This window comes from Lytechinus pictus, chromosome 2 (genome assembly GCF_037042905.1).
Source record: "Lytechinus pictus isolate F3 Inbred chromosome 2, Lp3.0, whole genome shotgun sequence".
NCBI lineage: Eukaryota > Metazoa > Echinodermata > Echinoidea > Temnopleuroida > Toxopneustidae > Lytechinus > Lytechinus pictus.
Window position 1 is genome coordinate 43,097,137 of NC_087246.1, and position 15,947 is coordinate 43,113,083.

The 15,947-nt window shown below is 38.6% G+C and overlaps 2 protein-coding genes across 2 annotated transcripts; both read right to left on the reverse strand.

Annotated features, from left to right (window-relative positions):
* Window positions 1–4,623: 4,623 nt before the first annotated feature.
* LOC135153235 (SCAN domain-containing protein 3-like) lies at window positions 4,624–5,091 on the reverse strand. Its single transcript, XM_064095655.1, has one exon. The coding sequence runs from the start codon at window positions 5,089–5,091 to the stop codon at window positions 4,624–4,626; it is 468 nt and encodes a 155-aa protein (XP_063951725.1).
* A 329-nt stretch (window positions 5,092–5,420) lies between these two features.
* On the reverse strand, window positions 5,421–6,377 carry LOC129279404 (SCAN domain-containing protein 3-like). Its single transcript, XM_054915500.2, has one exon. The coding sequence runs from the start codon at window positions 6,375–6,377 to the stop codon at window positions 5,421–5,423; it is 957 nt and encodes a 318-aa protein (XP_054771475.2).
* Window positions 6,378–15,947: the final 9,570 nt, after the last annotated feature.

Here is a 15,947-nt window from a genome sequence, read left to right on the forward strand (position 1 = left end):
AAAAGCACCCTAAACACGTATTTTCCATATTCTGAAAATGCACCCCTTAACAAGTATTGGCGTGTGAAACCCTACCCTTAACAAGTATTGGAAACAAAACGATAGTCTTATAGATTTAGCAAGTATTCCCTGAAATGAACCCCTAAACAAGTACAGAGATATTTTATTGTTATGTCACGCGTCCGTCGGTGGTCGGTTTTACCAAGGAGATATATCTCCTTGTTTTTACCTTTAGACATCATTATTGGTTTAGTACGGCCCCACCTTCCACACCTCGCGCAAATCGGACTCTAAACACGTAGTGTTGGGGCAAAAAGGACATCCTTTATCATACATTTTGATTTTGTTATATCATCCCCGCATATTTGACCCTAAACACGTATATTACCCTTTTTTCATTATTTTTGTGTTTTTGACACCCTTATCACGTTACGCACGTAACATGCCCTATCTTAAAAAAGACATAATTTTTACGTGTTTTTTTGGTCGCGCATGATATCTACTCGTCAATGTAAGTGGCCCCCCGGGGGATCAAGGGGGAAAAGGCGAGATGGGATAGAAGGGCCGGGAGAGATTGCAAGAGGGAGGTTGAGAGAAACATAATGAGTGCAAGAGAGAGAGAGAGAGTGAAACTAGATGGAGAGGAGGGGGGTGGCGAGGACATTATGCGAGTCCATTCAGTCATGTTTCAGAAAGAAACAGAGGGGGAGAGAGAGGTTGCATGAAAGTGGGGGGGAGCACAAAGAGAAAGAGAACGAAACCCCGGGGGGGCCACTTCCATTGACGAGTGGATACCATGCGCGACCATGGGGTCTAGAAAAGCACCCTAAACACATATTTTCCATATTCTGAAAATGCACCCCTTAACAAGTATTAGCGTCTGAAACCCTACCCTTAACAAGTATTGGAAACAAAACAACACTCTTGGCAAGTATTCCCTGAAATGAACCCCTAAACAAGTACAGCGATATTTGTTATCTCATGGGTCCGTCGGTCGTCGGTTTTACCTTTACACACCATTTGGTGCACGGACCCACCTTCCACACCTCGCGCAAATCGGACTCTAAACACGTAGTGTTGGGGCAAAGAGGACATCCTTTATAAAACATTTTAATTTTGTTTCATCATCCCCACAAATTTGACCCTAAACACGTAACTTTCCTAGCGAAATAGATACCCTTTTTCCATTATTTTTGTGTTTTTGACACCCTTATCACATTACGTACGTAACGTGCCCAATCTTGAATAAGACATCCTTTTTACGTGTTTTTTTGGTCGCGCATGGTATCCACTCGTCAATGTAAGTGCCCCCCCCCTGGGAACGAAACATAAATTTAGATGGAGGGGTGGCGAGGACATTCATTGCGAGGGAGAGGAAGAGAGAGATTGCAAGAGAGAGGGGAAGAGAGAAATCGAAACTTGAGGAAGCAGGGAGAGGGGGATGGAGTCAATTCATTTATGTACAAGAGTGTGCTCGTCCATTCGTTCATGTACAAATTGATAAAGCTATAGAACCAAGTCCATGCGCCTGCGCACTTCAGAATTTTAGCTCAATTTATGAATAATTCATTGCCCATAGCGTTTCCATGTACGGAAAAAATATTCGCGTCCGGGAAAACATGCCGCCATTTTTTATTCACTTACTTTCCTTATTTCGAGGTTGATTTTCTTCGTTCGAAATTATAAATGGACTAACATTGAATTTCTGAATACAATATGCCTTTGAAAACGTGATTAAATATCGAATACAATAATTTCATTCCGAAGGTCCTTCTACAGGCAGAGAAGTCTTACGTAATAGCACTGCTGTTGTTTATCATTTCGTCCTTGGCTCAACGCTCATAATCTGGCCTGTGGGGATTACCTGGCCAAGCGGGGTTGATCAGGCGAGTGTTTCATAAAGCTGTTCGTAATTTAAGAGCGACTGGTGATCCTGTCTTGCGGTAAATGGTACAAACCATTGGCGATGATCACCAGTCGTTGGTAAAGTTGCTCTTAACTTACGAACAGCTTTATGAAACGACCCCCAGGGCTTGGAAATGATTTTTTAGATTTCAAATACAAATTGGGGTCTAATACCGCAGTTTGCAATCTGAACTGCGGTCTCACTGCAAATGGGGGTTTGACGTAATGGAAACTTCATTGTGAAATGACTTGGATGGAATAACACTTGTCATAAAAGCCTTGCACGTAAACTTTAATGTTGACCTGAAAATGACCTTTGACCTTACCATGTGACCTCCAACTGCAGCATAACATGCAGGTCCCCTTAGTCCATCTACCACCCAAGTTTGGTTGAAAAGAGACTTACGGTTGCGGAGTTAGGTGTCATAAGAGTCTTGCATGTAAACTTTAACGTTGACCTGAAAATGACCTTTGACCTTACCATGTGACCTCCAACTGCAGCCTAACATGCAGGTCCCCCAAGTCCATCTACCATTTTCCTTGCCTGCATAGCAGAAGCAAGATATGGACGTCGCCTATCTGATGGCGGCAATAATCAGACTTTGGCGGCGACGAAGTCAACATCAAATCTTAACAGAGGTTAAGTTTTTGAAATGTCATAACTTTTAAGGTATAAGTATCTATTTCATGAAACTTAGGGTTAAACATAATCTATAGAGACAGATTAGTTTTAATATAAAAAATGTCGTCCAGGGTACCTGGAAATCCAAGATGGCGTCCAAAACGGCAGTCGTTGTACTATCAACTCCAAAAAGGAAAATAATCTATTGCTTGCTGCAGCGTCAACAAATTAGTTTATATTAAAAAGCTTGAAATGCATCAGGACATGTTTACAAGATAGTCAGTGAGTGTGTCAGAGAAACCAAGATTACATTCCAAAATGGTGTCAATAAAGGACATTGTAACTTTTAAAAAAAATAATGGTTCCAAGGGAAAAATTACATACATTGGAAAAGTTTCAAGATTTGTCAGTGGTGCAGATTGTCAAAAAATGCATGATGACTTCAAAAATGGTTGCTGTTACTTAAAAAAATTGATGCAAAGTGCATATAATGTCTACCTAAAGACATTTTTGTATCTTTCCCATGATTTCAAGGGTCAAATAATATAGGTTTAGACGTATTGCAGGGATACGCTGTTGTCCGAAAATTGAAGAAGGCTCGCATAATTGCATTCAAATTGGCCACCATTGATACAAAAATGGCAATACCTCATAATTTATATTATCCCATGTAGAACCATTATTTTGGTGTCTCTGCTATGTTTTTAAGGCTCTTGAAATAAGTGTTACAAGGTACAAAATTCGGCGGTGGTGTAAAAACCCGAAAAAATAAACTTTAAAGATGGGGTACAATTTTAACCTAAAAAGTACCGATAAAAAGTTGATAAGTACTTCAAGACACATCATTTTAGTGCTTAGAAATAGAACTATTCTAAGGTTTCATGAGTAGGGAACAACAGTCATTTTACGCAATTTTAGAAGTCACTTTGGATTTTAATTTTTGAAAAAACTGAAAATTGACCATCCTTGTTGCTTGTCCCGATGTATTATTTGAGCCTTCAAACCACAATAGCATAGACACCAAACATTTTTTTTTCACATAGCTATGACTATTTTCAACTTAATGGACTCATTTTCGACGCATTTTTTTATCCATCTTTGAGGTTTTCGGAAAAATGGACTGCTTCATACCATTGTTACTAATCCAAAAGTATTATTCAACCATTGAAACCATAGGGTAGACACCAAAATTATATCTCCCGCATGGATTCTAAATGAACTATGTCCATTATTAAGTAACAGCAGCCATCTTTGACTCCTTTTTTCTGAAGCCATCTTGGATTTTTGGACATACAGGAACACTGACTGTCCAACTTATCCTAATGTACATGATGTATTGCTTGAAGTTTTAAACAAAGGGTTAGACAACATAACCATATACCCAGGCAGATATTAAAAAATGTATATCAGTTTTTAGGAAACAACCATATTAGACTCCCTTTTTTGGAAACCATCTTTAATTTTTGGACATGGTGGACCCCTGGCTGTCCTTGCAACTTGCCCTAATGTATTACTTGACCCTTTAACCACTTGACTGCGTGTGCTGGGCGAGTGTGCGATCTGTGCGGGGCACGTAATATTACGTGCTTGACCTATCTTCTGTTTGAGACGTCAGCACCGCACTGTTAATACCCCTACGATGAAAACAGCGCATGTATATCAAATTCCATACTATGGTCACCAGATGGCGCTATTCCACAAAAGTTATCGAAACTTTTGCAGTGATTTATAAATGTTTGTATTCACTTTTTCATAGTGATAGTGTACGGCGCTCAGTTAAAAATGGCGACTCGCAGTAGAGAGGTGAATCGGAAGGATTTTGACGAAACTTTAGACCAGCCATTCTCAATTACTTTTGTTGAAGCTCCACATTTCTTGTTGAGAATCTCAACTGCGCCACTTTCCATCATGCGACCGGGTAAAGTACTATGGGGGGGGGGGGGTCACTGGGAAAGAGTCCCCTGACGACTTGGCAATTAGGGTCTCTCATTAATATCAACAGAAAATAGTACCAATGGCAACAAACTTCAACAATTTTCAAAATCAAAATTACTTTTCAAAACATACCAGTAGGCGCTAGTTCAGATCTTTCTGCCTCAGATCTGGTGACTGAAATGACTTCTCCCAGATTTTGCCAGTGCTGAAAAATTAGGCTTGACTGATGTGATGGCAACTCGGAGAACGTTGCACAAATGAGTGTTTGTTATTCTGTTCCTGTATTTGTTCTTAATGAAGTTCATGTTTGAAAAACACTGTTCACAAATATATGTTGATCCAAAAATGGTGAGAATCTTGGTTGACATGCTCCTAAGAACAGGGAAACCAGTAAGTTCAATCCAAAACTTTTCCAACTCTTGACCATTGAACTGCAGTTTCAGTTCATCATCAGCCTGTAGCTCGATGAGTTGTTCTTGAAGGTCTTGCTGGGACATGTCTGGAGAAATTGCTCCTGCTTGCTCCAACCATCTTTCATCTGTTGGGTCTACCAAAAATGGTTGTGTCACAACTAACAGGATACTGTCCAAATTCTTGAAGTCCGCAAAGCGGGTGTGAAACTCGTCCATGAGTTTCTGCACAAATTATGCACCTGCAATTGCATTAGGTCCATATTCCTTCAGAGTGGGAAAGTACTTCTTGTCTTTGGTCAAATCTTTCAGATAAACCGGTAACATCCCTTGAAATGTCTTTACAGTTTTCCTACATGCTGCCAGGGATTTTCCATGTCCTTGAAGTTTCAGGTTCAGTCCATTCAGATGGGTGAAGATGTCCACAAGGAAGGCTATCTTTGTCATCATTCCGTCATCAGTCATAAAGCCAAGATGCTTTTTGGCACGCACATCAATTGACTGACCCAAGTAACTTACGATGTGTGCTCGCAGGGTCCACATTCTCTTCAACACCTCCCTTTGCTAAGCCATCGTACAGCTGTGTGCAAAGGAATATCAAAGTACTCTGCCTCTTCGTCTTGTAGAAAGGTTCGCAAGTCTCGATGTTGCTTGGATGATTTGGCTCTCAAGAAATTCACAATTTCAATAAGTTTGTTCAGGGGCTCAGCAAAGTCGTTGTTGATCTTTGCACAAAGAACTGAGTTGTGTATAAGGCAATGGAATGACAGAAGCCCAGGTGAAACCTCCTTCATCCTTGCTGCCACGCCTGTTTTCTTCCCGACCATTGCAGGAGCTCCATCAGTTAGGAGGGATTTCACTTTGGCGATGGAAATTCCGTGTGCATCAAAGAATGATGAAATTGTGCTGAAAATATCACTACTTGTTGTTGATCCAGTCAGGGGTAGCAATTCGAGAAGCTCTTCACGGAATGTCCCTGAAGACTCATCCAGAAATCTGACAAACAAAGCCAGCTGTGCCACATCTGTGATGTCAGTTGACTCATCTATGGCAAGGGAGATGGCATCTGCAACCTTCAATTTTTCCAGCAGTTCATCTTTAAGGTTGTTAGCTAAGACCTCAGAGCGTCTTGTATTAGTGTCATTAGAAAGGGGAATCTTTTTTAAAGTCTCCACTTTTTCTGGGCAAAGGACCTTTGCCGTTTCAACCATGCATTCCTTCACTACTTCGGATGCTGTGAATGGAAGTTTGTTCTTGTTAAGAATCCATGAGACTCGGAGGGAGACTTCTGCTGCTTTCTCCTGTGCAGTTCCACCTCTAGGAAACACTGCTACTGATTTTGCGTGAGACTTAGCTAAATGTTCCATCCTCTTCTTGCGTTCCTCACTTCCTGGTGGATATTTCTTCTCGAATGTGTCCTTGTGTTTTGTATTGTAATGCCGCTGAATGTCATACCTTTTAATCACAGCTATGGTTCCTCCACATATCAAACATGTTGGTTTCATATTTTGTCCATCTGGAAGTATGAAGAAAAAAAACAATTTTCCATTCGTCATGAAACCTGCGAGTGTCCGTTTTCAATTTCTTTGGAGGGGGAGCAGCCATTTTCATTCAGAAATCCAGATGGATATCCAACTGAGGTTTCAAAACAAAAGAACCAACAAAAAGAACTTACTCGATAAGATTATAACTTCAGCACCAAAAATTTGATATAAATAATTACATCACAATCAATTCAGTATGGAAGATGAAATGAAGATAGAAAATGAAACTCACTGATTTATCAAATTTATTTATTACTTGTGCAGTATAATTCAATCTCCAAATAAATTTCTCATCAAAATATGCATATCACCCTAAAAACCGCCCCTTTCAAGTAAGTTTTCATGAAAAACACACAGTTTTTGTTATCAACTAAAGATGTGAACCTATTACGTAAAAAAGAAATCGGGACAACACTGTATGTCAAATAAATTTGATTTTAATTTGGCGCAAGTGCAGTGTCATACCTTGTCAGACATCAGGAAATAAACTTGTGCGCCTACCGCCCTATCCAGCTGATGAGAAGGATAATTGAATGTGACTAATTGTCAGGTGTATTTTGTCGGGGTTTGGCCCGGTGCGAGACTGCACTGACGCCCCAAACTGCAGCCTCTCTCTCCCTCACTCGACCCACGTGCACGTCGGGCATCATTCATTCAGTTAAGCACAGGTGACAGGTGCATTAAAAAAATCGCGGCAAACAATACATCACCTCATTTTACTTTTACAACTTTAGATTTAAATCAGCTTCGGTAACAAAATTTATTATTTCTATGAACAGGGTGTTCTTTGACTGTCAAATTATTCGACTATTAGAACTTACCAAAAATGTACACTCTTGCAGTGAGAAAATTACACGCCGTATAGTTGAAACTTTCGAAGAGCGAGACTTTCATACCACTTGTGATGCATATAGTCTTTGTACCAGTCGTACATGAATACACCAAGCAGAGAATAAGTAAAAAGAAGAACACGATCGATCCCCCATAATTGGGGTTATCGAATGCAAAATCATACAAAATCAGAGGAAATCAATAAAAAATTAAGTTTTAAAATATAGCCAAGTTTTTGTTTTCCTTTTCTTGTTTTCCCTTACTAATAAAACGATCATCAAACCTCAATTACAGATTAATAGATCATCAAACTTTTTCCCCATGTTTAATTTTTTTTTTCTTATTTTTACTGGCTCCCACGCGCCACTCCGCAAGGCTCGGTGCGCCACAAGTGGCGCGCGCGCCACCATTTGAGAATCCCTGCTTTAGAGGATAGGAGTAATAAATTTGGTGAAAGATTTGTGTCAGAAGGGGAAGGTGATTTTTTTGTATGGATATTGGAAATAGTGATGAGATTATTTAACAATTTTTCCCCCAAGTTGCTGTCGGTTGTAGTCCCAAATAGATCTAACTTGTTAGTCCCATTCAAGAGTACCAGGGGGGTCAGTGCGCATTACAGCCTATAGCAGTCAAGTGGTTAAACTATGGATTAAACACCAAAATCATATACCCAAGGCGGATATGAAACGGTTTTAACTTAATGACAGACATTGAGACTCCATTTTCGCAAACCATCTTGGATTTTTGGACATACAGGACCACTGACTGTCCTTGAAACTTGTCCCAACGTATTACTTGACCCTTCCAACCACAGGTTATACACCAAAACATCATATTCTCCAGACGGTTATTAAACAACTATGTCGGTTTTTAGGGTTTTTAGATAACAGCCATTTTAGGCTTGGATTTTGAAAGCCATCTTGGATTTTTGGACATAGTGGATCGCTGACTCTCCTTGTAACTTGCCCCAATTTTCTACTCGACCCTTAAAACCACCATTGAATAAAACCCAAATTAAAGACACTAAAATAGGTAATAGATAAATTGTGAATTTTTAGGCTATGGCAGCCATTTTGGACACCATCTTGGATCAGTTTTTAGGTAACAACAACCATATTAGACTCCCTTTTTTGGAAACCATCTTTAATTTTTGGACATGGTGGACCACTGGCTGTCCTTGCAACTTGCCCTAATGTATTACTTGACCCTTTAAACCATGGATTAAACACCAAAATCATATACCCCAGGCGGATATGAAACAAACTGTGTCTGTTTTAACTTAACAACAGACATTGGAGACTCCATTTTTGCAAACCATCTTGGATTTTGGGACATACAGGACCACTGACTGTCCTTGTAACTTGTCCAAACGTATTACTTGACCATTTAAACCGTGGATTAGACACCAATATCATATTTCCCAGGCGGATATTAAACAACTATGTCGGATTTTAGGGTTTTTAGATTACAACAGCCGTTTTAGGCTTGGATTTTGAAAGCCATCTTGGATTTTTGAACATAGTGGATCGCTGACTCTCCTTGTAAACCACCATTGAATAAAACCCAAATTAAAGACACTAAAATAGGTAATAGATAAATTGTGAATTTTTAGGCTATGGCAGCCATTTTGGACGCCATCTTGGATTTCCAGGTACCCTGGCATGCTTATGTTCACTCTACCTGTATCAGTAGACCTTTTACCCCCTACACCATTGAATATGCATCTAAAATGGATGTCTAAGGTGGATAAAGAGTTGGATATGTTAATTTTCAGTGTATGGCGGCCATTCTAGATGCCATTTTGAAAATAACCACTATCCCGGTTGCGGATTTTGATAGACTTTTAATATGATATTCCTGACATCAAATAGTACCAAAAACAATTGAAAAACATTATTGTTGCAAGTGTTAGGGGTCAAAATAGAGCAAAAAAGGTGTAGAATGGCAGCCATATTGTTTTTGCAATTTTGAGGGTTTTAACATTAAATTCAAGGTTGGCAAACAACATATTTGGATTCAGCGCCCTTGAATTATGTTAAAACACTTCTTAATTCAGCATTGACACGATTTGCCTAAGGCAGTCTACTTTACTCAAATCTGGACCTGACTATAAAAGGAAGAAAGAAAATGGAAAGGAAAAAAAAAAAAAAAAGAGGAAAGAGGGGCCGGGAAGAAAGAAAAGGTTACAGGGGAAAAGGGAAAGAAAATAAAGATCAGAAAGGGGAAAGGAAGAGCTAAAGGGACATTAAGAGAGAACTATGTCGAAACGCAACTTGTTGAGGCCATCAATGACTGGGCATACAACATTGACCAGCAATGTCAGACAGACGCCTTCTTTCTTGACTTTAGTAAGGCCTTCGATAAGGTATCACACAGGAAGCTGCTCCACAAATTGGAGTATTATGGCATTACTGGTCAAATGCATGGATGGATCAAAGCTTTTCTATCAGGCAGATCTCAGTCAGTTCATGTTGATGGAACATCCTCACCACGAGCCAGTGTTCTCTCAGGCGTGCCGCAAGGCTCAGTTCTTGGGCCTGTGTTATTCCTGTTGTACATCAATGATATCTGTGAATGCATCTCATCACCAATCAGACTCTTTGCTGATGACTGTGTGCTGTATCGCAAGGTCGAGACAAGAGCTGACCACGCAATTCTCCAGTGAGATCTTTCAACATTATCGGACTGGGCAAAACTGTGGGATATGTCCTTTAATGTTAAGAAGTGTGCCCACATGTGTATCTCATTGAAACGACAACCCTTGGCTTGCAACTTTACCATCAGTGACCAACCTGTTCCAACGGCAACCTCCTGTAAATACCTCGGTGTGACCATCACAGACAACCTGAGTTGGAACTCCCATGCACAGAAGATATCCTCCAAAGCTGCTCGTACTCTTGAAATCATACGTCGAGCATTGGGTAGATGTGACCTGAAAGTGAGAGACATTGCGTACAAGCAACTTGTCAGACCTCAACTTGAGTATGCTTCATGTGCATGGAATCCTCACATACAGAAAGATGTACACAATATTGAGAACATTCAGCGTCAGGGTGCTAGGTTTGTCCTTCACGACTATAGTAGAGAATCCAGTGTAACATCGATGTTGTCAACTCTTCACTGGGATACTCTCCAACACAGATGCCTTCTTAGCCAATGTGAGATGTTCTATGAAATTCATCACAATTTTGTTAACATCAACATGCCACATCAGATTAAGTTAAGCAGCAATTCTCGTCCACAACGTTCACAACACACTGGACATCAGCTCAAGTACACCCAGCCTTTTTGTAGAGTGAACTGCTACATGTACAGTATGTTCCCAAGAACCATCCGTATTTGGAATACTCTCCCAAACGCTGCTGTAACTTCTACCTCTATAGCTGTCTTCCGGGGAGCAACATTGCCTATCATTCAGCAAATGTTGCCTCCCCCTCCCCTTAGGATGCTTTAAGAAGGACACACACGCACCACCCGAACACTGCACCTAGCACACTGTATATAGTGCACCAAGAATACCACCACAGGATCACCACATCACCTGAAGCACTGGCAGCACCTGACACAGCACAACCCTCTCCAGGACAGCGTGTACGCTTTTTGGGAGAGTACTTCTTCAAGGTTCAAGGTTCACAAACAAAGGGAAATGGAAGGAAAAAGGGAAAATGAACTATGAAAAGAAGAACATGTTAGAACAGATCATCTTGAAATACAAATAAATGACTGAAAATGGGGAAATGAATTTAAAAATGACAAAAATGGAATGGGAAAGGGGTAAAAGCAAAAAGAAGGGAAGTGGGGTTACAGAATGGCCTTAAAGGCTAGGGGAAAAGCTGAATTTGAAATAATGAAATGGGAAATGAAACAAGTAGAGCGCCTCTGGCAGTCTCACCTGCATTACGCGATTCAATATAGCAGCAGTGCTGACTTTGGAAACTACCATAAAATAATTATTCACAAAAAACACCATTCATATAATGATACAATACTACGTTCATTGGCTCTAAATGACATTTGACCTTGATCATGCGACCTAAGACTTGTCAGTGATACTTGATTACCCCTACATGTATGTCCACAATTCATAAACTATATCCATAAACTTTGAAAGTTATAACAGCAATTTAATAATTACCTCCAAAATGGCCAAAGTTCATTGACTTCAATGACCTTTGACCTTGGTCATGTGACCTAAAACTCGCACATGATGTTCAGTGATACTTGATTACTCTTATGTCAAATTTTTATGAACTACACCAATACAATTTCACAGTTCTGATGGTAATTCAACAAATACCCCCCAAATGGCCAAAGTCTATTGACCTTAATTGCAGGCCTTAAATTTCGTCATTTTTAGGGCAAGGCCAGTTTGGCCTTGAAATTTTTGAATTTTTTAGGGCACCAAGGCCAAAATCTTTTTCCAAGAAGGGCATCAAAGTCAATTTTTTTCGGTATCCTTTTATTTTAGATGTCAAATGTACTTAATCTTGTACAGGGTGCTACATAACTTTTTGTATTTCTAAATAGTTGGAAAATACTTGCCCGAATATATATTTCACTTGCCCCCAAAAAAAATATTTCAAAACAAGATTTTACTGTTTAAAGGAAAGAAGTGCTGTTCTATGGTCATGTACCATTGCCCCTTTCCTCTCTTAAACATGAACTGATGAACCTTGTATTAATTTTGGAAAATTGTATTTTTTTTATCAAAGTGATATTATCTTACCGCCAAATTAGTGTGTTGATATGCCATTTGAATGATTTCCTCTCTCATATATTTTCATGTACTTTTGTGACCGTGGCACAAAACAAAAAAGGGAATCACAGAAAATAATTATAAAAGAAAGAAAGAAATGAAGAAAGAAAAATATAAAGAAAGGGAAAAAAAGGATAGAAAAGGAAAGGAAGGGAGGCTGAACAAATGAGTGAAATAAAGAATGAAGGAGAGAAAGAAAAGAGATTAGTCCAGTCAATGTAGCCAGAATAGGGGGGTAACCCACCACTAATTGCAACACGAGATATTCCACTGAAATGCTTTCCAATGCTTCCCCTAAACAACATACTAAAAGGTCCCAAGAAATCCAAGCAGTGGAAATTCATGAAATTTGCATATTATGCAAATTAGCCATGAAAAATTAGAAAAAGAAGGGAAATAATCCAAAGATTACAAATTAAATGTCCAAAACAATTTAATTTGAATGGAAATTCATGATAAATAACTGAATTCAATGTTTTTAATCAAAAGTGCAAAAATTTCTACCTCATTTGCATATTATGCAAATGAGCATCCTTATATGGAAAAAATGTCAAGATATTGTGATTTTTCTCATATAGACTGTTTGAAAACATTTCATTAATATTGACATTAATATGCTACTATATCACTAAGCATAAGAGTTCATCCCAATGCCTGAAAATTAATTTGCATATTATGCAAATTAGCCTTTAAAAAAAATAAGAAATGAGGAAATTAATCCAAAGATTACAAATTAAATGTCCACAGCAAGTAATTTTGAAACAAAAGTTCATGATTGAATAAATAAGTTCAATGTCTTTATTTAAAAAAGCTAGCAAATCTGCATCATTTGCATATTATGCAAATAAGTATCCTTATATGGAAAATGTCAAGAAATTTTGATTTTTATCGCATTGACTGCAGTGAAAACATATCAGTTTTTCAAATTGATATGCTGCTATCACTAAGCAATCAAATCTATCCTAATTTTATATTCAAGGAAAAATACTGGAAATATGTTCTTCGCTTCCTAAGCCGCGTTGTTAGTCTGACAAGATGATGGGATCGGCAAGAACAAAGCACAGTATTTGAATTGGTGTGTAGTTTGTTAGAGTTGACAACCCTTTCTTATATGGATGGGAACGACTTATACTTCGTTGAAAATTCACCGTATAAACATGATAAAGGGAGGCCAGGAAAAGCAAACTTATGGCAGGTAAGATCTGATGAGTAGTCTCATTAAGAAGTGTAGCAGAGATTCCGTCTGGCCTAGTAGCTTCATGCAGGGTGTTTTCTTTAACAATTTCTTCAGTAGTCTGGCTACAACTGTTTGACTAAACAATGTGTTATCTGGTCATATCTGGGTCCTAGGACTTGTAGAGCAGCGTCATCATCATCATCATAATCAGTGGTGAATACTAAGACTAAAAATATTTGCCTTCCTTTAATAATGCTATTCCAATGTAGTCATAGCTATATATATTAAGGGCTCCCAACATGCTAATTGTTACAGCCTGGATCATTGTCAATCCGGTCAACAAATTATGTATTATAGGCTTGTCTACAAACCCTCTTATGGTCCTCTTTAATGCATTGTAGCTATTCTGAGCTTTACCTTACTGATGCTTTTGGAACTCTAAAATGTGCAAGCCTTCCTAGCCTTTCTCTAAAACTCTTGACATCTTCCGACACAACTCATGTCCATTGTCCATTGAGGCAACTTGTGTCGGAAGAAGACATGGTTAACGGTGTGTTCTTGTTAAAGTCCTCTCGATTGGCATTCAGTCTCCTATGCTCGACTTGTCAGATTTCAGTACAGAGAGGTGTATGATTGTCCAAAGTACATCTGCATGACACTATTAAAGTCAGCATTCCTCCAGAAGAACATCCTTAGTCGTACTATAATTACTAAAAGGTTTATTCCTCTGGATAACCTCACAGTATACACATGAGTAACACATTGTGGCAAATAAATCCTGGAAGTGGTACACACTGTCTAATCAATGTTGGATGGTATTTGATGGTGATGTTAAGGGTGTTCCATTATGTTGTGTCCTCTTGTTGGAAAGGCAATAATCTGGCTTAGTCCTCCATCTGGTTTGTTCATTGTCTCACTGAGGAATTTCTGTTTACCATAAATATCAGGACATTAACATTATTATTTGCGTACAACTTACTTAGAAATTATAGCTTTATATTTGGAGATGGTTGCCATAGGAGATTTATTAAAGAGGATAGAACAGAAAATGGATGCTTCATCATGAAGCAGCAACTGGACTCAGCAAGAACGTCTAATCACGATTCCTGTATCTGAGAAACATGCCTATAATGCACTTTAAGCCTTCATCATGAATTTATGAATGGCTTTCATGTCGCTCTTATAGGCAAATGCCCATTGTTACTCTTATCAAGCATGCACAGAGATCTTGTGATCCAAGCAAGTACTCATATTCACCACCAAGACAAGTGATGATGATGACGATGATGGGTTCTTGTAAAGCGCCGGTATCCGCCTCAGCTGGGCGCTCATGGCGCTTGCTCAAAAATAGGAAATATCTCACAAATTTCAATGTCTTCAAACATTGTTTAGGATCATCATTCAGTTCAAGTACTGTTCTAGTAATGCTACAATTGAGTTATTCGTGGGATAATGTTGGAATGGGGGAACAGGAAGGTCTTGAGGTAAGACTAAAAAGTTGATTGGGTCTCTGCTCTCCTGATAAATTGGGGAAGGCTATTCCACAGCTTTGGTCCAGAGATGTAGAAGGCTCTGTCACCCCAGGTTGTGTGGCTGAGAGATTCCCTCAGCAATGCTTGATCTGCTGATCTGAGACTGCGTGTTGGTCTACGCTGAGATAAGAGCTCTGATATGTAGGGTGGAGATTTATCGTTAAGAGCTTTAAATACAAGGACCCCAAGTTTATAAGCTAAGTGGTGTGCTACGAGGACCAAATATTCGAAGCTAATGGGCTTTTATTTGTACGGGTGTGACATCTTGTGCTGATCACTTGGCAATCCAGGAGCTTGCTAGCGTGGACTATACTCGCAAGAAACGCAAAGTCTGTACAAAGTCAAGAAGAGAGCAAGACTTGGATGGAAATAATGAAGCATTCAAGCAGTGATCCATGTAGAATGGACTCATCATTGTACAATATGAGTGGGGCAACTGCTCGTGACAAAAGTCAATATCAACCAAGCAAGAAGTGTAGGGAAGGTCATCATGGTTAATACACATAATATACATGTAATTTTAGAGGAAAGTCTCACTGTTCCTTGAATATTTATAACATGTCGGATGCTTATTTGCATAATCTGTAAATTACACTTCAGATATTAAGCTGATTATTAATGTTTTTGACATTCTTAGTGATCACATCATATTGATCTAGACTAAAATGTTTTCATAAATGTTTTTGTGAGAAAAATCAAAATTTCTGGATTTTTTATTACATATAAGAATGCTCATATATATGCAAATGAGGTAGATTTAATTACGATTTCTTATTTAAAAAATAACTAAATTTGTTAAACTTATTATGGGCTTCAGTTCAATTCGTATTGTTTTCTGCACTTGATTTCCAATATTTGTATTATTTTCCTTATTTGTAATTTATTATGGCTAATTTGCATAAAATGCAAATTTTGTGATTTTCCTATATGCTTGTATATTTAAGGACTTTTAATATGGTGTTTAGGAAACCTTCCTGTAAGGTATTGCCATATTCCAATGTCAATAGATAATCTACTTGCAATTTTTGAGGGATGTATCACCAATGTGTTTTCTTAAATATTTATTTTATTTTTATTTGCATAATATGCAAATTACACTACAGACACTAAGCTGAATACAAATGTATTCAACGTCCTTAGTGATAGCAGCATGTAAATTTCAATATTAATGAAATTTTCAAGCAGTTAATACCTTGACATTTTTCCATATTTTGCATACTATGCAAATGAGGTAG